This window comes from Myotis yumanensis, unplaced genomic scaffold, assembly GCF_028538775.1.
Source record: "Myotis yumanensis isolate MYYU_CA2020_CCGP unplaced genomic scaffold, mMyoYum1.0.hap1 SCAF_11, whole genome shotgun sequence".
Classification (NCBI taxonomy): domain Eukaryota; kingdom Metazoa; phylum Chordata; class Mammalia; order Chiroptera; family Vespertilionidae; genus Myotis; species Myotis yumanensis.
Window position 1 is genome coordinate 22,309,167 of NW_027223762.1, and position 21,766 is coordinate 22,330,932.

The 21,766-nt window shown below is 39.3% G+C and overlaps 1 protein-coding gene across 2 annotated transcripts in view; it reads left to right on the top strand.

The window, feature by feature from the left end:
• Positions 1–21,766, top strand: part of PLEKHH2 (pleckstrin homology, MyTH4 and FERM domain containing H2) — an 81,082-nt gene that overhangs the window by 30,783 nt on the left and 28,533 nt on the right. For both annotated transcript variants that reach the window (XM_070429115.1, XM_070429116.1), the window contains exons 9-17: positions 2,924–2,999; positions 4,390–4,484; positions 5,089–5,233; positions 7,809–7,945; positions 8,049–8,159; positions 8,506–8,592; positions 10,077–10,235; positions 18,240–18,320; positions 20,669–20,848. In XM_070429115.1, the coding sequence (XP_070285216.1) occupies positions 2,924–2,999; positions 4,390–4,484; positions 5,089–5,233; positions 7,809–7,945; positions 8,049–8,159; positions 8,506–8,592; positions 10,077–10,235; positions 18,240–18,320; positions 20,669–20,848 (1,071 nt within the window). The remainder of the gene's footprint in view (positions 1–2,923; positions 3,000–4,389; positions 4,485–5,088; positions 5,234–7,808; positions 7,946–8,048; positions 8,160–8,505; positions 8,593–10,076; positions 10,236–18,239; positions 18,321–20,668; positions 20,849–21,766) is intronic.

The following is a 21,766-nucleotide window of genomic DNA, read 5'->3' on the forward strand; positions in this document are numbered from 1 at the left end:
GCCGACTCAGCCTGATTGCCCCAATCAGGGTGGGCCAGCCGGACCCCACCAGTGCATGAATTCATGCACCAGGCCTCTAGTTTTTATATACCAGTATCTCTCTGTTCTGCCAACTTTGCCCACAATCACACTCTCAAAGAAACTGCATCTGAGTCATTCAGTCAGCCACTCTTCAATCCAAAGTGTCTCAGACAGTTAGAGATTCTCATGCCCGTGACCTCACAGGCCCCTGGCTAGCACAGTCCTCAACAGGACTGCCGTAGGTGCCTACTGTTCTATGGTCTAGACAACTGTATCCAGATTAGAGTCCCTTTTCTCATAGGGGCAGGGTTAATAACCTTTTCAGTACCCATTTCAGAGCTATCTCTGAAATGAAAAAGAGAAAGCAAAATAACCTACTTCTGGAACAAGATATTTTTTTTTTTTTTTAAATTAAATCTTTATTGTTCAGATTATTACATTTGTTCCTCTTTTTTCCCCCCATAACTCCCCTCCTTCCAGCTCCCACCCCACCCTCCACCCTCACTCCCCACCCACTGTGTTCATCCATAGGTGCATGATTTTTGTCCAGTCACTTCCCGCATCTCCCACACCCCTTTTTCCCCCAAGAATAGTCAGTCTATTCCCTTTCTATGTCCCTGATTCTATTATAATCACCAGTTCATTCTGTACATCAGGTTATTTATTCACTTGGTTCTTAGATTCATTTGTTGATAGATGCATGTTTGTTGTTCATAATTTGTATCTTTACCTTTTTCTTCTTCTTCCTCTTCTTAAAGGATACCTTTCAGCATTTCATATAATACTGGTTTGGCGGTGATGAACTCCTTTAGCTTTTCCTTATCTGTGAAGCTCTTTATCTGACCTTCAATTCTGAATGATAGCTTTGCTGGATAAAGTAATCTTGGTTGTAGGTTCTTGGTATTCAGCACTTTGAATATTTCTTGCCATTCCCTTCTGGCCTGCAAAGTTTCTGTTGAGAAATCAGCTGACAGTCGTATGGATATTCCCTTGTAGGTAATTGAGCCTCTTTCTCTTGCTGCTTTTAAGATTTTCTCTTTGTCTTTTGCTCTTGGCATTTTAATGATGATGTGTCTTGGTGTGGTCCTCTTTGGATTCCTTTTGTTTGGGGTTCTCTGCGCTTCTTGGACCTGTAAGTCCATTTCTTTCACCAGGTGGGGGAAGTTTTCTGCCATTATTTCTTGAAATAGGTTTTCAATATCTTGCTGTCTCTCATCTTCTGGCACTCCAATGACTCTGATATTAGACCGCTTAAAGCTGTCCCAGAGGCTCCTTACACTATCTTCACACTTTCGGATTCTTTTTTCATTTTGCTTTTCCAATTGGGTGTTTTTTGTCAAATCTTTGGTTTGATTATTGTACTCCTCTGGTCTGCTATTGGGTATAATATTCTTTATTTCAGCCCGTGTATGCTTACTTTCTAATTTCTTTATCGTAGCATCAAGGGTCTCATTAGTTTTCGTGAGGCTCTGCACAAATTTATGGCAAGCCCTCAAAATTGCGATTCTTAGCTCCATATCCTCCATTCCTGTCATGTTTTTTTGTCTCCGCATCTTTTATGCTTTCTTGGTGCACCCCCTTGTGGTCTCTGTGCGCAGTCTTGTTCTAGCCAAGCCTTAATTGTTGTAGTTAACACTAGAGGGATTTGACCCCCAGGCCGACTGGCTATAGGAATCAGCTGTGTGGAAAACGTCTGCCTTCTGGGGAGGCGCTAATCCAGCCTTTGCCTGAGGCGATCGGCAAATGGCTGTGCGCAGGCTTTGGGCGGGGCGGGATCAACAGGGCGGGCGGAGGGAGCAGTTATGGCCACGCTCAGTCCCGTTCCCAGAGGCTCTGTTTCTCAGAACCCCGGCAGCCGCTGCAAACCTCGGAGAGAAAGCTGCCCTCAGGTTCCAACTGATGCCGGATAATCCCGCTTCTCCCGTTTGAGTCTGGGTCCCTAGAGACTCGCCCGGATCTGGAGCCCAGAGTCTGAGACTCACTCCCGACAGAAAACGACAACCACACCCTCAGCCACCAGCCCGCTTTGCGCGCGCACCTCGGTACCTTTGTATTTTCCACACTGCGCCGCCTCTGAGCCTCGATTTGCTGTTCTCTTTCCTTCTAGTTGTAGAGTCTCTCTTCAGCCAGCCTTCCTGTGGTTCTGGGTGATGTCCGTTCAGTCTTTTAGTTGTATTTTTGAAATGGTTGTTTGCGGCAGCGGTCTCCGGTGTTTACCTACGCCGCCATCTTGGTCTCTCTCCCACAGTCCTGATTTTAAAGCAGGCCGTATTTGCGATCCAGTCTGCCTTAATTTGTATTCCCCTAAGAGTCAGTTTGTGGCTTAGCCTCTGGGTGGCAGTGTTTTTGGGTTGGCCTCTGAGGCTATACAGCTTCTCTATCCTTTTTTAATCCTTACCCTGCTCTGTGTTGTTGGTGGGACTCTGGAACAAGATATTATACATTCCATTGCAATTCTCAAATTTACTATTTGACCTCGGGTGTTTCTTCTACTTCATTGAAATATGAAGGTAATAACACTTAATGCTACTCTATCTGTGATTTCTGATTTCAAGTTTTTTCTTTTTTCTTTAACCATATTCTAGAATGGTAGGCTATTAGAGGTTAGTACTCATGTATAGTCAGTGATTGATTGTGAGTAAGCTTTCTATTACTTTTTTTCCCTATCTCCAAAAGAATTTAAAATACCAAGCAAAAATTTGGGAACAAAGATAAATAATGGAATTATTAATGGATGGAAAAAACCTCTGCAGTGCTATCCACAGTGGCATATTTTAGTTGGCAATGGTGACAGTTTTATAATAATGCTGTACTCTAATGAATATTAAATGAAAAACATGTGTATGGAAAGTAATCATTTCTTTGCTTTAAATATTCAGTTTAAATTTCTCTTTTACATTAGGAAAGCAGAATTTATGCTGTGGCCAAATCAGGCATTCGAATGTCTGAGGCCTTCAATATGGAGAATGTTAATAAAAGTAAGTGATTTTGCATGCTACCACGTGGATGAACCTTGAGGACATTACTCTAAGTGAAATAAGCAGTCACAAAAGACAAGTACTGTATGATTCCACTTAAATGAGATATCTAACGTAGTCAGATTTATAGAAACAGAAAGTAGAATGCTGGTTATTGGGCCTTGGGGGAAGGAAAGGGAGAATAGTTGTTTAATGGGTATAGAATTTCAGTTTTGTAAGGTAAAATGTTATCAAGATCAGATTCACAACAATGTTAATGTACTTAACATTAACTGAACTGTACACTTAAAATGGTTAAAATGGTAAATTTTATGTTATACTTTTTTTTACTACAATAAAAAATGTTAAAAAATAAAAATATAAAAATAAGTGATTTTGTACTGCTGTTTCATTAGCCAAGAAATTCCTAAATGTCTAAATAATAGAATAATAGAGTTATTTAACCTTTCAGAAAATGATTTCTAGTATTGCTGATTTATATTTTAAAATCCAGTATAGGGGCACATGAACATTTCATTCTCATGTAGAGAGTACCTCATTATGTTTTACCTGGAAAAGGCTAAAGCAAAGAAACTGTGGAGTTTCAGCTGTTTAAAGGAAACATATTGGTCTCTATGTTCTCTTTTTCCAGAGTTTAAAACACATTTCTCTCTTTTCCTTCCTTCCTCCTTCCCTTCCTCCCTCCCTCTCTCCCTCCCTCCCTCCCTCCCTCCCTCCCTCCCTCCCTCCTTCCCTGTCTCTTTCTTTCATCAAAAATATATTATAAAGGCAACACATACCAATTATAATAAAATAAAATAAAATCACAAAGAACTGTATGAAAAAAAGAGAGAAATTTTCCTGTGGTTCCTTCTACCTATCCTACCACTAATTCATATCTCAGAGATAATCACTGATATTCTGTTTCTTTCCAACTATCTCATGTTCTTGCCATTTAGGAGATTGTATTCTAACCTTTCAACATGAGGTTCACCTGATAAAGGCCTAAGAATGATAATGTTTTAACACCATGTCAGTAATAATCAGAGAATATCTTCATAGGCTACTGCTCACTGAACCAGTCAGCAGGTGTTTGTACTTATTTCTGCCCAGACTGAGCTGGATGGAGATGCCATTGAAATAAAAGCCATGATCCTTGCTCTCAGAGAGCTTACAGTCTAGTTGGGGAACCAGTACATATGAGGAAATAATGAACCATGTAATAGAGTGTGTAATTAAACCTGCAAATGCCATAATTCTTAAAGTAGGCTCTATAACCAATAATCGTGTGTTGATTCAATTTCTCTTTTAATTGGAAATTTTGTCAATTCGCATTCATAAGAAATAGACCTAGATACTGGTTAGAAGTTTTTGTGTTGTTTTTTAAAAAATAATTTGTTTTCTGTTTCAGATTCTGTTGCAATGCTTTCCTATACCACATCAGGACTTTATACATCTCTGATATACAAGAATATGACAACTCCAGTGTATACAACATTGAAGGGGGTAACTCATTATTGTTACTGTTAAACATGTGGATCTCTTCATGACGGATCAAGAAGACTGTTTATTCAAGCTCCATATTTCATTCTTGTCAGTTTCCACAGACTCTCCCTTTATGGGGAGTTTTAGAAATTCACTCTAATATAGCATATAAAGATAAGAAATGAAAGATCTGGAGAAGATATTTCTTCTTATCAGTATTAGAGGTCTGAATCCAATTTTGTAATATCCCATGTGATACTCCACCCCCTCCACGGTTTACTTAATTGTTTAAAGGAAGTACGTTACTAACGATGCAATGAAAACTAATTTAGAAAGATCTTTGTATCACTGCCAGGGCTCCCCTCCCTTGCTTGAAGAACCTTATTAAAATAAGTATCACCAGGTACTCATGGCCTTATGTTTTCAGGAATCTTTTATAAATTGCCAAAATGCCTTGCTAATTAGAATTTGGGACTTAACAACATGACTTTGATAATGGCAAAACATATTCTTTCATTCCTTTAAAAACGTTTATTCCATGGCTGCTTCTGGTAAAACATTCTATATCTAAAGAGAGAGGTGGCTGTAGAGATGGACACATAGAGATGGTTCTGCTTTTCTGTAGAAGGCGACCCAGATAAGCAGCAGCCCGTTCCTGGATGAGTCCTCTGGATCAGAGGAAGAAGAGAGTTCCAGATGCAGCTCCCGGACGTCAGAGTCCGACACGCGCAGCCGGAGTGGGCCAGGCAGCCCCAGAGCCATGAAGCGAGGTGAGCGAAAGGCTCGGGCATACGAGGCAATTCAAAATGCTAAATGGGACTTTTATCTCTGTAATAGGATTTTTTAAAAAGTCAGAGCAATCATTTTAAACCACGGTGACGAGAGAATTAGCCTGGGACTAAGACACATTTTCGATCCTCTTCGTGTTTCCAGACAAGCCACATAGACTTTTTGTTTAACCTTTTCTTTCATGTAAAAGAGAAAACACTTTTTTATGGGAATAATTTATTTGGATAATTTATGGGATAGATTTATTTCAGCTCAATTTGTTACACTGCTAAACGGCAACAAATACATCTAAAAATCTGGTGATTAATCTGGTAGTAAGATGGAAAACAACAAAAAATTTACTTTAGATATATTTGTGATTTTTAGTGGATTTGGAAGAAATTTTTGGCTTAGGAAGAAGTTACAGAGAGATTTCATCACACTAAATGGTGTCTATATTTACAAAAACCTTCAAGTCACCATGATATGTTTGTTGGTTTTCAAACTGTGTTCCATGGAAACCCCTAGGTATTCCCAAACCCCTCATTTTCAACTGGAGTTGTCAGTTTTCATAGGTTTAGTATTTTGGGCTTCCACTGGTCTCTTTGTGCATACCTTGACTCTCTACCCCACCCCCTCCCCCCAGCTAGATTCAGGTTATATCACACTTTTTTACTCAAAAATACTACAAGGACTCATAATGGCTATAAGGTGTCTTTTATGTCCTTCCTCATCTCCTTTTTTCTCTTCCTTCGCTCAGCTCTGGCCACACTGCTGTTCCAGGAACATTCCAGGCCCGCTTTTATTTCAGGACCTTTGCACTGGTTGCTTTCTCTGCTTGGTATTCTTCACCCAGGTGTCTATATGGCTGACTCCTGCGCCTCCTTCAGTGCCTGTGCAGACACTGCCCTCTCAGAGATCTGCGCTGACCGCACCATTCAGATGCACTCCTTTGCCTTCTCCAACTGCTGGACTCTTAAAAATTCCCTTAGTCTGCCCTCCATATTATTTTTCCACGGGACTTAGTGCCTGTTTTTTATCTGTCTCCCTCCAACTAGAATCTATGCTCCACAAGGGCAGGAGAGGTTCTGTTTTGTTGTCTGTTCTATTGCTAGCACCTAGGATGGTGCCTAACATACTGGCCCTGGATCTGGGAGCCTGAGCTTTGTTCTCCAGCAGTGCCCATGCCTAGTGATTTGACTTTGGACAAATCCTTTAGTCTCCTTGGAGCAGGGGTCCTCAAACTACGGCCCGCGGGCCACATGCAAATACAAGTATTGTATTTGTTCCCGTTTTGTTTTTTTTACTTCAAAATAAGATATGTGCAGTGTGCATAGGAATTTGTTCATAGTTTTTTTTTAAACTGTAGTCCGGCCCTCCAACGGTCTGAGGGACAGTGAACTGGCCCCCTGTTTAAAAAGTTTGAGGACCCTTGCCTTAGAGAATGAGGGGATTAGCTAAGATGATCTTTTAGGTCCTTTATAGATCTAAATGTCTGTCCTTCCATTAAAAGAAAAAAGACATTACTGTTATCACAACTGTTACTTGTCTTATTCACATAAATAATAATGATATAGTGACATTGCTCTAATGTCCCTTAAATGTTAATAAATATTTTTAAAATCGGCTATACAAGTGTAATGAATAATGACCTAAGTCCTTGATTTTATTTAGTATATTCAAAATCTCCATTGTAATGACCCTCCAAATATAACTTGCAATTTGCAAGTCTTTTTTTAAAAAGCCAAGTGAGTTATTGTGAAAATGTTCCCTGAATTTTCTCTTGTAGCCATTGGCAAATGAAATAGTCTGTTTATGTCTTTAAATCATACTGCTTCTCTTTTTAAAATATTTTAAAATCTATAAACTAGTAGTATTGGACTTATACAAAAAAAATCTGAAATTGTGGGGTGTTTGTAAATGTGAATTACTTTAAAGGTGATTACAAATAGTAAATGTGATTGTGCAAATCTTAATTAAGATTAAATATTTGGGAAAAAAGGATTAAATATTTGTTTGCCTATGTATAAAAATGTAAATGCACATATTTTAATCCTTAATAAAAGATACATTTGTAGACTAATGTATATATCTTTTTTTTTTTTTAAATATATTTCACTGACTTTTCACAGAGAGGAAGGGAGAGGGACAGAGAGTTAGAAACATCGATCAGCTGCCTCCTGCACACCCCTCACCGGGGATGTGCCCGAAACCAAAGTACATGCCCCCGACCGGAATCGAACCTGGGACCCCTGAGTCCGCAGGCCGACGCTCCATCCACTGAGCCAAACCGGTCAGGGCTAATGTATATATCTTATATATGCAAAAGTAGCTTTGCTTGTAATCATTTTAAATATTAATGTTCCTTTGACTTCCTTAAAGACTTGCATGTTACTCCTTACCCTTTAGTTCTGTTTTCTGCTTTAAAAGTTCTTCATGGCCAAAGGCATGAGACTAAATCCAGCGTAGGAAGGCTTATGATTTAGGAATAGCTGTATCCTTCAGAGAACTCGCAGCCAGCATTTGGACCACCCAGTTATTAAATATTGACTTTGATTTGTTCCTTTATTCACCTAGGTGTGTCTCTGTCTTCTGTGGCTTCTGAAAGTGACTATGCTATCCCCCCAGATGCTTACTCCACAGACACCGAGTGCTCACAGCCGGAGCAGAAGCTCCCTAAAACGTGTTCGTCTTCCAGTGATAATGGGAAAAACGTAAGCACTGCATCGGGTTTTGTTCGTTTTTTAAATGAATAAATCTGTTAGTTGGAGCTTCCAAAGGAAACTGAAATACTTTTTAAAATCTCTTTTTAATTAGGAGCCACTGGAAAAATCTGGCTATTTATTAAAAATGAGCGGTAAAGTCAAGACTTGGAAGCGGAGATGGTTTGTTCTGAAAGGTGGTGAATTACTTTACTACAAATCTCCGGTGAGTGGAAAGCGCTTGCTGTTTGGTTTCAGAGAGAAAGGGAGAGGTAGAGACAGTAAGATCAATGACGAGAGAGAGTCATTGATCGGCTGCTTCCTACACGCTCCCTCCTATGGGTCGAGCCCTCAACCCAGCATGTGCCCTGACCAGGAGTCAAACCTCGACCTCCTGGTTCATAGGTCAATGCCCAACCAGCTGAGCAGTGCTTGCTATTTGGAACTGAATTCCTCAAACTAGAATTCAAACCCCTGATTGATTTTCTTCCGTGATGTTATTAATTAAAGCATTTCTTATTATTGCTACTACAGGCAATCACTTTGCTTTTGGTTTTCTTCCTTTCATACAGAGTGATGTAATTAGAAAACCCCACGGCCATATTGAACTTAGTGCATCCTGCAGTATTTTAAGAGGAGATAACAAACAAACAGTCCAGGTACTTTTTTAAAAACTATGTTTTTGTATCAAGCAAAACTCAATTCTCAATTATTCAAACTAATAAAGAGGAGATTGGATATTCACTATTTTGTAAAAATTTACTTTGGGTTCAGTTTGATGACTCAATATTTATGAAACCAAAATATACGCTAAGTTTGTGTTGAGTAACTCTCCACTACTTCATTTGCCCTTTATCACTTATACTGTTCTTTCCCTACTCTTAGTCTCCCAGCTGTTCTCAGCTCTCAAACTGTCCAGCTATTTTAGGGGAGGGTTATCGGATAAATGAAGATGTTAGTAGCTTAATGTATATTAAATTCAGGAGTGTTTGTATTTAAATACAGAACCAGAAAGTGACAGTTCTGTGAACTTCAGATGCTGTTGACACCTAAATGGGAAGGATATTGGTGAGCAGTGGGGCTGTATTAGTTCCCACTAAGTCACACCATAGAGGAGCCGCTGACCATTTCACTCACAAATAGGCCAGTCTTGACAGAAACCTGTTACATTTAAGACGTAGGCTGTTGAGATAGTGTGGTATATGTGGTTTAAATTCAGACACTTTGAAATACCTTTAATAATCATTATTATCTTGCTCCTCGAGAGGGTAGACTTCAACATTTATTAGAAAGTTACATTATCAGTGTTTCCAGTGGTTAATACCTGAGAACTGTCCCAAAATGTAGAAAGGAGAGTCATGGAAGCTTTGTCTTGGAGCATGGCAGATAAAGGTCGTTTGTAAGCTTCCTAAATAGCTGGAAAATTTGACGTATGGTTAATTTGAGTCTGAAAAATTGCAAGTTCATAATGCCTGATCACATGTTAGTTCCGAGAACTTATATGCAAGATTTTATTTTATTTATAATTGATTGAATGATTTCAGAGTGAAAGGGAGAGGGAGAGGGAGAGAGAAACATCAGTGATGAGAGAATCATTGATTGGCTGCCTCCTGCACGCCCCCTCCTGGGGATCGAGCCTGCAACCCAGGCATGTGCCCTTGATCAGAATTGAACCCAGGACCCTTCAGTCCACAGGCCGACACTCTATCCACTGAGCCAAACCCCTAGGGCGATTTTTTTCATTTCTATAACAACTCCTGGCTTGGTTAAAAATGTGTTATTTTAGTACAGTCTCCAGTGATTCTGCTCCTCACTTCAACAACCAGGAGCCTATAGCACATTTAAAGGAAAATGTATTGAGTAAACAAGATAAATCATGACCTAAAATTTTAATACTATGAAAAATTTAAAGTAAACTTCAGTTGGAAAAAAAATTTCAATGGAATGTCAATCACTGTAATTCTCACAAAGTGGTTAAAATATGCTAAATTACTTATGGAGTCATTTATTTCCCACCTAGGATTCAAGGTTTAGCATGTTTGTTTCCACGTTAAATAGCAATGTTTAAAGAATGGACAAGGAAATGCAAATAAGCCTAAATCTTCAGCGTTCCCTTTCCTGTCTCTTTCTCAACCCATTCCAGTTGACCACTGAAAAGCACACATACTATCTGACTGCAGATTCTCCCAATATATTGGAGGAATGGATTAAGGTGTTACAGAATGTTCTTCGAGTACAAGCTGCCAACCCGCTTTCCCTGCAGCCTGAGGGCAAACCAACGGTGAAGGGCCTGCTCACGAAGGTAGGAGGCCTCTGTGTGCCTGGCAGGGTCCCACTGATCGGGAATAGTGGGTGTCAGAGAAAATACATTGAATATTTATGTTATCTTGGGGTGGAGAAGGGTATTTTAAATGGAATGCCAAAGACAAAACCATAAAGAGGAAAAATGACAAACTTGACTACTATACATAAAAATCTAAATGTTCTTACTCTCGAAAATTCTCTAAGCAGAATTTTTGAAAAGGTATTTGAAATGGCTGAAAAAAAAGCCTTTTCTAATCAGTAAGTAAAGGAGACCAATGGGGGAAGGAGCAAAGGACACAAAGGGAAAGAAGCAGAGCTGGGAGAGGTCAGATGAAATACACATGTTCCATAAGCATGTGGAAAAACATTTTACTCTCGCTAATAATGTTCTTTAAAAAGCACAACTTGAAATCATAGATATTTTTAAAAATCTGGTCAAAGGGGGACATTTTTAACATTATGAAATGCAGCATTGACACAAATTGAGAAATCTGCTAGTGAGAGAATTACTCTAGAAGGCAATTTGGCAATGTCTTGGCCAAACTGTTCATTCAGTAAATATTTTTGAAAGAACAAATGAATGAAAGAATATTAAATATTTTAAAAACATATATGTATACGCTTTGATTCAGTAATCTCAGTCTAAGTAATTTATGTTCAGGAAATGATCTTAATTTGTAAAAGATTTGAGTATAAGGATGTTCATCACAGATAGATGTTCTCTATTAAAAAGAAAGAGATATAATTAGCATATACTGCAATGCAGTTCTTAATTGTAGAGTTTGATGAGTTTTGACAGATGTTTACTGTCACTCTATCAAGATATAGATAGAACATTTCCATTACCCCAGAAAGATTACTTGCATGGCATAGTTTATATTAAAGAAAACTTGGGATTCCCTAACCGGTTTGGCTCAGTGGACAGAGCGTCGGCCTGCAGACTGAAGGGTCCCAGGTTCGATTCCAGTCAAGGGCATGTACCTTGTTTGCGGGCATATCCCCAGTAGGGGGTGTGCAGGAGGCAGCTGATCGATGTTTCTCTCTCATCGACGTTTCTAACTCACTATTCCTCTCCCTTCCTCTCTGTAAAAAATCAATAAAATATTTTTTAAAAAAAGAAAAAAGAAAAGAAAACTTGGGATCAACATAGATGCAGAGTAGGGGGTAGCTTAAATAAATATGTATTTAATCAGATAATGCTTTACTCTGTAGTCATTTTAATTGTTAAGAATATTTGATGTTACAGAAATATGATGTGTTGGGTGATAAAACAAGTAGAGTGCAGAATTATATTCACTCAGAATGTGTATAATGCGACAGAACCTACAGACAGAACCTAGAGACAGGACTTGGCTGGAGATCCTAAACAGAACCTAGAAACAGGGAGGAGACCAAGATGGCGGCGTAGGTAAACACCGGAGACCGCTGCCGCAAACAACCATTTCAAAAATACAACTAAAAGACTGAACGGACATCACCCAGAACCACAGGAAGGCTGGCTGAAGAGAGACTCTACAACTAGAAAGAAAGAGAACAGCAAATCGAGGCTCAGAGGCGGCGCAGTGTGGAAAATACAAAGGTACCGAGGTGCGCGCGAAAAGCGGGCTGGTGGCTGAGGGCGCGGTTGTCGTTTTCTGTCGGGAGTGAGCCTCAGACTCTGGGCTCCAGATCCGGGCGAGTCTCTAGGGACCCAGACTCAAACGGGAGAAGCGGGATTATCCGGCATCAGTTGGGATCTGAGGGCAGCTTTCTCTCCGAGGTTTGCAGCGGCTGCCGGGGTTCTGAGAAGCAGAGCCTCTGGGAACGGGACTGAGCGTGGCCATAACTGCTCCCTCCGCCCGCCCTGTTGATCCCGCCCCGCCCAAAACCTGCGCACAGCCATTTGCCGATCGCCTCAGGCAAAGGCTGGATTAGCACCTCCCCAGAAGGCAGACGTTTTCCACACAGCTGATTCCTATAGCCAGTCGGCCTGGGGGTCAAATCCCTCTAGTGTTAACTACAACAATTAAGGCTTGGCTAGAACAAGACTGCGCACAGAGACCACAAGGGGTTGCACCAAGAAAGCATAAAAGATGCGGAGACAAAAAAACATGACAGAAATGGAGGATATGGAGCTAAGAATCGCAATTTTGAGGGCTTGCCATAAATTTGTGCAGAGCCTCACGAAAACTAATGAGACCCTCGATGCTACGATAAAGAAATTAGAAAGTAAGCATACACGGACTGAAATAAAGAATATTATACCCAATAGCAGACCAGAGGAGTACAATAATCAAACCAAAGATTCGACAAAAAACACCCAATTGGAAAAGCAAAATGAAAAAAGAATCCGAAAGTGTGAAGATAGTGTAAGGAGCCTCTGGGACAGCTTTAAGCGGTCTAATATCAGAGTCATTGGAGTGCCAGAAGATGAGAGACAGCAAGATATTGAAAACCTATTTCAAGAAATAATGGCAGAAAACTTCCCCCACCTGGTGAAAGAAATGGACTTACAGGTCCAAGAAGCGCAGAGAACCCCAAACAAAAGGAATCCAAAGAGGACCACACCAAGACACATCATCATTAAAATGCCAAGAGCAAAAGACAAAGAGAAAATCTTAAAAGCAGCAAGAGAAAGAGGCTCAATTACCTACAAGGGAATACCCATACGACTGTCAGCTGATTTCTCAACAGAAACTTTGCAGGCCAGAAGGGAATGGCAAGAAATATTCAAAGTGCTGAATACCAAGAACCTACAACCAAGATTACTTTATCCAGCAAAGCTATCATTCAGAATTGAAGGTCAGATAAAGAGCTTCACAGATAAGGAAAAGCTAAAGGAGTTCATCACCGCCAAACCAGTATTATATGAAATGCTGAAAGGTATCCTTTAAGAAGAGGAAGAAGAAGAAAAAGGTAAAGATACAAATTATGAACAACAAACATGCATCTATCAACAAATGAATCTAAGAATCAAGTGAATAAATAACCTGATGTACAGAATGAACTGGTGATTATAATAGAATCAGGGACATAGAAAGGGAATAGACTGACTATTCTTGGGGGAAAAAGGGGTGTGGGAGATGCGGGAAGTGACTGGACAAAAATCATGCACCTATGGATGAACACAGTGGGTGGGGAGTGAGGGTGGAGGGTGGGGTGGGAGCTGGAAGGAGAGGAGTTATGGGGGGAAAAAAGAGGAACAAATGTAATAATCTGAACAATAAAGATTTAATTAAAAAAAAAAAAAAAAAAAAAAAAAAGAACCTAGAAACAGAACCTAGAGACAGGACTTGGCTGGAGATCCTAGAGACAGAACCTAGAGAGACAGAACCTAGAGACAGGACTTGGCTGGAGATCCTAGACAGAACCTAGAAACAGAACCTAGAGACAGGACTTGGCTGGAGATCCTAGACAGAACCTAGAGACAGAACCTAGAGAGAGAGAACCTAGACAGAGAACCTAGAGACAGGACTTGGCTGGAGATCCTACACAGAACCTAGACACAGAACCTAGAAAAAGAACCTAGTGAGAGAACCTGGCTGAAGAACCTAGGGACAGAACCTAGAGACAGAACCTAGCGAGAGAACATGGCAAAAGATCCTGGACAGAACATGGCTACAGATCTTGGCTGGAGAACCTAGACAGAACATGGCAGGAGAACCTGGATAGAACCTGGCTGGAGAACCTAGCGAGAGAACCTGGCACCAGAACTTGGTTGGAGATCCTGACCAGAACTTTGCTGGAGATCCTGGCCAGAGATCGTGGCTGGAGATCCTGGCTAGGCTGCTGATCAACTGAACGCTGTCTCTGTGTCATTCCTTCTTCACCGACTCCATTCACACCTTTGGGGACCCCTGGACCTGCTGGGGCAGGACCCCAGCAGTGTGGCCTTGGCTGGTTCGGCTCAGTGGATAGAGCGTCGGCCTGTGGACTGAAGGGTCTCAGGTTTGATTCCGGTAAAGGGCACATGCCCAGGGTTGCAGGCTCGATCCCCAGTGTGGGGCAAGCAGGAGACAGCTGATCAAGGATTCTCTCTCATCATTGATGTTTCTATCTCCCTCTCCCTTCCTCTCTGAAATAATTAAAAATACATATTTAAAAAGAAAAAAAAAAGAATGTGTATAATGCTTTAAAGCACAACTTTTGTTAAACACATTCATAGAAAAGAAGGCAGCTGTGCTTTCCACCAATGCTGCATGGGAAGTGTACCAATGTATATTGAATACGTGATTTTATTTTATTTTTACTTAGTTCTGTTTTCTAACTTTTTAATGAGTCAGTATTGATTTATGCTAAAAATATTATTTAATTTTTAAAATTTCAATTGGTTTTGACAGATATTTACTATCCCTTTTAGAGAAATATAATAAAATTTTTACACACAAAATATTATACCAAAAATAATCTCTACAACCATTCATTATCCATGTGCTTTGTTTATGTAAGAGGTGAAAAATTTAGATGTTGTGATGAGCTATGCCACTGTGTAATCTATATTTAATATTAATATGGGAATGTAGGTGGGTGTTATTCAGTAATATTTACAAAGACTGACCAGCTATTCCAAAAGTAACAGAAAAAAATCAATACATTCAACCAAGAAATGAATGACCTGTGTGTTTTGTTTTCAAATATTACATTACCATAAAAATGCTTTTTCAATTACTGATGGGTTAGAAAATTCTCTGGTACTGTGAAAATATACACTGAGTGGCCAAATTATTATGACCACCCCATCAGTACAATGAAGTGAATTAGTTATGCAAATAATAATATTAAAACCTTGAGAGTATTTGCTTAGGAAGTTTTCAATATTCAGTATTTTTGGAAGTGTCAATGAAGTACTGGTGAGGTGGTCATAATAATCTGGCCACTCAGTGTATATCTTCCAGTGAACACAGTGCTACTTCAAATCACATTCTTATTTTAATTCATAATGGCTGGATGTCTTCCTTTATCAAGGACCATGTATAGCAAGCCCTTAGAGTTTAATATGATTCCATGGCCAAGGATTTGTTACTTACCCCAAAATTAGTTTGTGTTTTTTGTTTGTTTGTTTGTCTGTTTTAATCAGCACGGCTTATTAATTTATCAACATGGTTAATTTTTGCTCATATTACATTTCTGCTGTTCTCTGCTTCCCATTTCACAATTGCATTTTAAATAAGTAAAAGGTGATGTGATTAGCTGATGACCAAACCATTATGGTTCATAGACAGGATGCTAAGTAGGTTTTCTTCCTACTTAGTTATGAATCCTTGTCCACCCCCATATTTTTACCCTCAGAACCTTGTAACAGAAAACCATCCCTCAGCTATTCTTAGTGACTTGTTCTGAGCTCACATTCAGGCTACAGTTTGAGATGCTGTGGAGCAGCTTTGAGTACCTTAGAGGGGAACAGGGTTTTCCAAGTTGTCACATTGCTATTAAGTACAGAAATATGTGGGTAAATATTAAGAGCTTGACTGATTTGATTCTGGATATTCTACTCCTGCAACTTTTCTTTTACTCTTAGGATGAATTTTTTTTTACATAATAATTCATTTATTTTTTTAAAAAATAGCCCAGCCAGCATGGCTCAATGGTTGAGCGTCAACCTGTGAACCAGGAGGTCATGGTTCGATTCCCATTCAGGGCACATGCCTGGGTTGCGGGCTGGATCCCCAGTGTGGGGTGTGCAGAAGGCAGCCATCAATGATTCTCTCTCATCATTGATGTTTCTATCTCTCTCTCCCTCTCTGAAATCAATAAAAAATATATTTTAAAAAAAGCAAATGGAGAAAAATTTTGTTGGGTGGATTTGTCAGAGCCATAGGAATGCTATATAATCCCAGGTCTTGGAGAAGGAGCTATTTTATGACCAAACACAGGATCCAAGGTTGGTGAGAATGAAGCAGGGAGGGACTGGTAAACTGGACTAAAATGGGAGGATTAGGGGGCTCAGTTTTGAATGAAGTCAAAGAATTGGAGTGGTGTAAGGAGAGAGGGAGGTGGACGGAGGTTGAGATCAGAGGGCAGAGTGTAAATTTCAGAAGCGGAGTGCACTAGGTTGGCTGAGGGGATGGATGGTGAAAATGGAGGGATAGCAGATGAAGAGAGCAAGGAACTGTGGGTTAAGGATATAGAGAGGCGGTGTAGCAGAGGCTAAGGCAAGAATATGGGCATAAATCCTGGCTCTGACACTTGCCACTGTGTGACCGTGAATGAATTACTTACAGGCTCTGTGCCTTCGCATCCTCATTTGTAAAGTGGGGATAATAGTGCCAACCTCACAGGGTGTTGGAGGAAGGATTAAATGAATTATTTAAGCAGGTAACATTCTTTAGAACAGTGACTGGCACATATAAACTGTTTCTATGTGCCACCTCCCTCCACTTCCCTCTCTCCTTACACCACTCTTACTATCACAGGAGCTTCACCTAGATACTGAAGTCAGCAAGGCTGGCGTCAGGATTTGTAGTGGACAAGGCTACAGGTATGAGAATACAGGAGAAGAGAGAAGGCCAGGGGAGCTTATGTGAGTGGTGACAAAGGCTCACCAGGATAGGATTCACTGTCTTCAAAGTTTCAAGCAGAACTGATAGGAAGTATCTTTGTTATGTATGCAAGGTACACTGAAAAATGATTCTTTCAATTATTTCGTTTCCCCAAAGCCCTGAGGTTTGAGATTGCCTTTCCATTTTCATGAGGATTCTCCTAGTGTAATTTGCTTTATGAGTTTTTCAGAGTAAGTCAGAGTTTTAAGGTAAACTAATATTATTCGATCTACATATAAAGATAGATGATGGCTTTAAACAGCTTTTACAGTGAATTGGCAAAGGCCTTCATTAATTTGTAGTTCTTCGATAGTACCCATTGTTCTGTTTTAAAGATATATCACTTCAAAGGGATACTCTCTGCAGCCTGATGCATTATACTCCAGTTTTGATGAGTCTCCTTTTTTTGGATTTTTTTTAAAAGAAGAAGAAGAAAAAGAAAAAAAAAAAACCCCTGCATAACACAAACCATTTAAAACGTCCCGGATATTTGTCTGCAAATATGTGTTTCTAAATTTAATTAAACTGAAACATGTCTTGCCAAACGAAACATTTTTTGTTTTTCCTCAAGCAGCATTTTAAATCCTTCAAACTGTGAGACGGCGGAGTTGTTTGCTTAAACCGTAACTTTGAAAGCCCAGAGGCTGGCTGTGGGTTTAAATGAAACATGTGTTTTACTTCTTATGCATAGGGAGGAAGGAAGCATTTATTGAGTAACTACTATTCTGCTTTGTTGACATTTTCTCCTCTGGTCATCACAACGGCCCAATGAGGTGTCCAGTAATCCCATGTTACTCACAGAAGCCAAGAGTCAGTCGCCTGAGGACACCATCTGGTATGCGGTAGAACTGGACTTTAAGCCTTGGTCCATTTGACCTCAAAATTCAGGCCTTTTCACTGTAGTGACTTGCCTACTGTAAAAATCTATTGTGTCAATAATTTATATCCTTCCCAATGAGTTACTATTAGAACAGTCCATTTAAATGTAAGTCATTGCAAAGGTCCTGCAAAATATATATACCCCCCCCCCCCCCCCCGCACCCTCACCACCTACCCTTCCCCCCACCCTTCCCCATGACCTCTGTCCTCACTTGCTCAGTCTCAGACACATTTCTAACCTAGGGTGTGAACCTAGAGAGCTATGGGATTACTGGACATCTATGAAATATGGAAACTATGAAATATACTTACTTTTGAAACCAGCGTCTTGTTTTATCCATCTTTGAATCCTCAATCCCAGGCACAGTACTTGACATATAGTAAACATTTGTTAAGTGTTGAATGATGAGCACCAAAGCAAAACATGTCACGCCGCTACAGGTAAATTTTAAACCGCTTTTGACAGTCTAGTTGGAATATCACTTATACTTTAAGCAAACTGGATACCTATACAGCTTCAAATAGAGTGTGTATGCCATACTTTTCTTTAAGGTGTTAGAGTTCTGAGCTGGCTACATTCATAATTCTCTGGAATATGATTTCAGGTGAAGCACGGCTACTCCAAGAGAGTCTGGTGTACACTAGTAGGAAAAACGTTATATTATTTTCGCAGTCAAGAAGATAAGGTATGTATGTATTTTTAATATGCTAATTAGAGGAATGTTCTGTTTGTTATGTCTTAAGTTTTTTCTGTTACTCTTCGGTCGCTGGCTAAAAATTTAGACTTTTTTGATAAGGTTGAAATTTTGCATAAAATTTATTATTGAGGTAATTATATACCTATAAAGGTCTTGATTCTTAACTATACATTTTTGCAACTTTTAATTAATGCATATTTTTCTTAGAGGAGAAAAGCCTTTCTCTACCTCACTCCCAACCATCAATTTCTTGTACTGTCGAGGTCTGACAGACTAAATAAGATTGAGTGAAGGGAACAACAAACTAGGGAAGACGAGCAGGGAGGAAAAAGAATCCAGCCCTGTCCCAGGCCCTCGAATCCCTCCATACCATTTACCTACCCATTCATCTACCTATTTATGTCCTGTGTATTCATTTTTAACTAATCTCCTTCCAAAAAGAACTTGAGTTATATTCACTTTCTGAGTAAAAATATAGGATATCTACTCCATGTCACCTCTGGCTTACTGAAGCTATAAAAACTGAACCAACATGGGCCAAGAAAGCTCACATAAAATAAAGATGCCAGTGGCACAGAACAGCGTCTTGTGACCAATTACTGTGTTAATGAGACTGAACTTCTTGGTCCAGTGACCACATGGGTCAGTTGGTTTTTCTCTGTTCCATTTTCACAGATTGCACTCTCCGTTCAGAGTAACTGTGTTTAAAATGCATGCCATTATTTCCAGTGTTGCTCATAGATGGCAATTAATACAGTGCAGCCATTAAACATGATACTTCTGAAGTAAAGCAGGAAATGCTCACATGAATGCTACGTGAATAAGCACAATACAAAATGATATATTCAGTATAATCCCAACTAAATTTTAAGTCAGGAAAATAGAAGCCACTCTGTGTATTCCAGGTATGACATCATCATTGATGTTTCTGTCTCTCTCCCTTCCTTGCTCTGAAATGAATAGTAAGAGATGAGATTTGAGACGTCACAGGGATCAAATCTCAGGGGGCCTTTCATAGTAAGGACTTTGGCTTTTACTCCAAGTAAGATGAGAGGCCATTGGAGTTTTTTGATCAGAACATTGACATGATCTAACTTATGACTAACGGAACACTCTAGTAGCTGTTTGAGGGAATAAGGAGAATAGTTAGGGGGCTATTACAGTAATCCAGGTAAAGGATGACTGTGGTTAACTGGTGGCAGTGGGGGTGTGAGAAGTGACCAGACTCTGAATATATTCTGAAAAGCTTGCTGACTGGAATTGTTCACTGAAAAGGTATGGGATAGAAGAGAAAGAATAGAGTCAGGAACGATGCCAAGGTTTTTGGCGTAAGCAGCTGGAAAGATGAAGTTACCAACAGTGAGATGGGAGACACTACCCAGGGCAGGTTGTGGGAGAGGACTTACCAAATTAAGTTTGAGATACTCTTAGACTTCTAAGTACAACTAGCGAGTCTGGCGTTATAAATGCAGGGGTAGCTAATATATGCTGGTACTAAAGCCATGAGCGTGGGTGAGATCACCCATGTGAATGTGGATGGAAAAGGTCCGAGCACTGAGCCCGGGCTGAGCATGAACATGTACGATGGTAAATGTTCTTCTGGGAGTCAGAATGAATATTTTCAGATTGCAGTTGCAAACCTGATTAGACATTTTAGAAGCTGCAAATCAGAAGCAGACTGTATTTCCCTGGAATAAATGTACTTAATTAAAGCAAAAGTTTTAGAACAAAAATGCTGGATATTCAACACAACAGATATAGTTGTTTTTGTCAACAAAAGAGTAGGTAACATTTAATATGCATCCGTTTTAAGAAGCTTTCTTACCCTTAAATTAAGAAATCATAGCATTGTTTTGTATTATATTATGTCTATTAATACTAGTAAATAACCTCTCAGAACACTACTCATTTTATTGCAGTTTAAAATGTTAATCACACTTCTTTGTACCAGCTACCTAATTGTGTTACTTTTTCTATTGAGACTATGTCCACTCTTGTCCTTTTGATCCAGTATCTTAATCGAATCAATTTGGGGGGGTGGGGGGAGGTCAAGTGAATGTTTTGACTGAGTTACATAATTGCTTGACTAAGTAAAGTAGCTTCTTGCTTTTTCCACAAAAGGTAAATGCCTAGTATTCAAATTGTTCTTTCATATTGCAATTGGGTATTTTGGTGGTACCTACTACTTTTATAACTACGGATAATCCAATTGCCTTTAGGCATTCATTTAAGAAAAGGTATGCTTTATAAAGGTAAGAATGAAAAGGAATATGAAAAATTTTACTAGGAAAAGATTTAGAAAGTGCCTTCCTCACAATTACTGATATTTACTTTAGTTGCCTTTAGGTCAGATCAAACTCTGGGAGGCTAAAGTTGAAGAGGTTGACAGATCCTGTGATTCAGATGAAGATTATGAGGCCAGTGGGCGAAGTCTGTTATCCACACATTACACCATCGTGATCCACCCCAAAGACCAAGGTCCCACTTACCTCCTGATTGGGTCCAAGCATGAAAAGGTATGTAAGGACTTAATGGTTGATTTAGAATGATGTAGTTTAATGTTATTAACTACTGCTAATGATTTTTCAAATCATTTTCATGGAAACAAGGAAGAAAACGTTGCTAAAGACTTTCAGCTCTATTTACAGAGGTTCTTTACATCCCTGGAAACAAGCCTTGTTTAAATGTGTCATTTTTCAATCGTATTGATAAAAGTGCTCTCCAGTTGAAATTAGTGCAGGTGTAGGATAAAGGAACATTATGTTCAAAATGTGAATGTCTCAGACTGGATTTTTTGGGGGGTGAATCTTAAGGCCTCCGACCTTATAATTTTGACTCATTTTCAACAAAATTTTGGTTTAGATAAAATTGAAAGTCAACTATTATTATATATGTAGTCACACATGAAAATATAAAAGTTAATATAATAAAAAAATAAAAGAGGCATCACAATGAATGGGGAAGTAATGGATTATTCAATATATAATATTTTGTGTTCATTATATATTGAGGAAATTGGCTATCTAGGAAAACATTAGTTTAGTTTGTCATCTCACACATATAGCAAAATAATTTCCAGATGAATTTAAAGAGTTAAATGAAACAATTTTTTAAAAGAGCCTTTATCTGGTCTTGGAATAGAAAGTACTTTCTAAAAAAGAAAAAAAAGGCAATGTAAGAAACACAGTAGAAATGGGTGATAGATTTGACTACATAAAATTGGAACAGAAGTGGCAAGAACAGGCATCTTTGCCTTGTTCCAGATCTTAGAGAAAAAGCTTTCCATTTTTTCACCATTGAGTATGATATTATCTGTGGGCTTTTCTTATATGGCCCTTATTGTATTGAGGTAAGTTTGTTCTCGGTATTATTTTCTTTTTAAAATTTTCTGGATTTCCTAAGTATTTTGTATGTGTTATTTGTATGCATTGGGA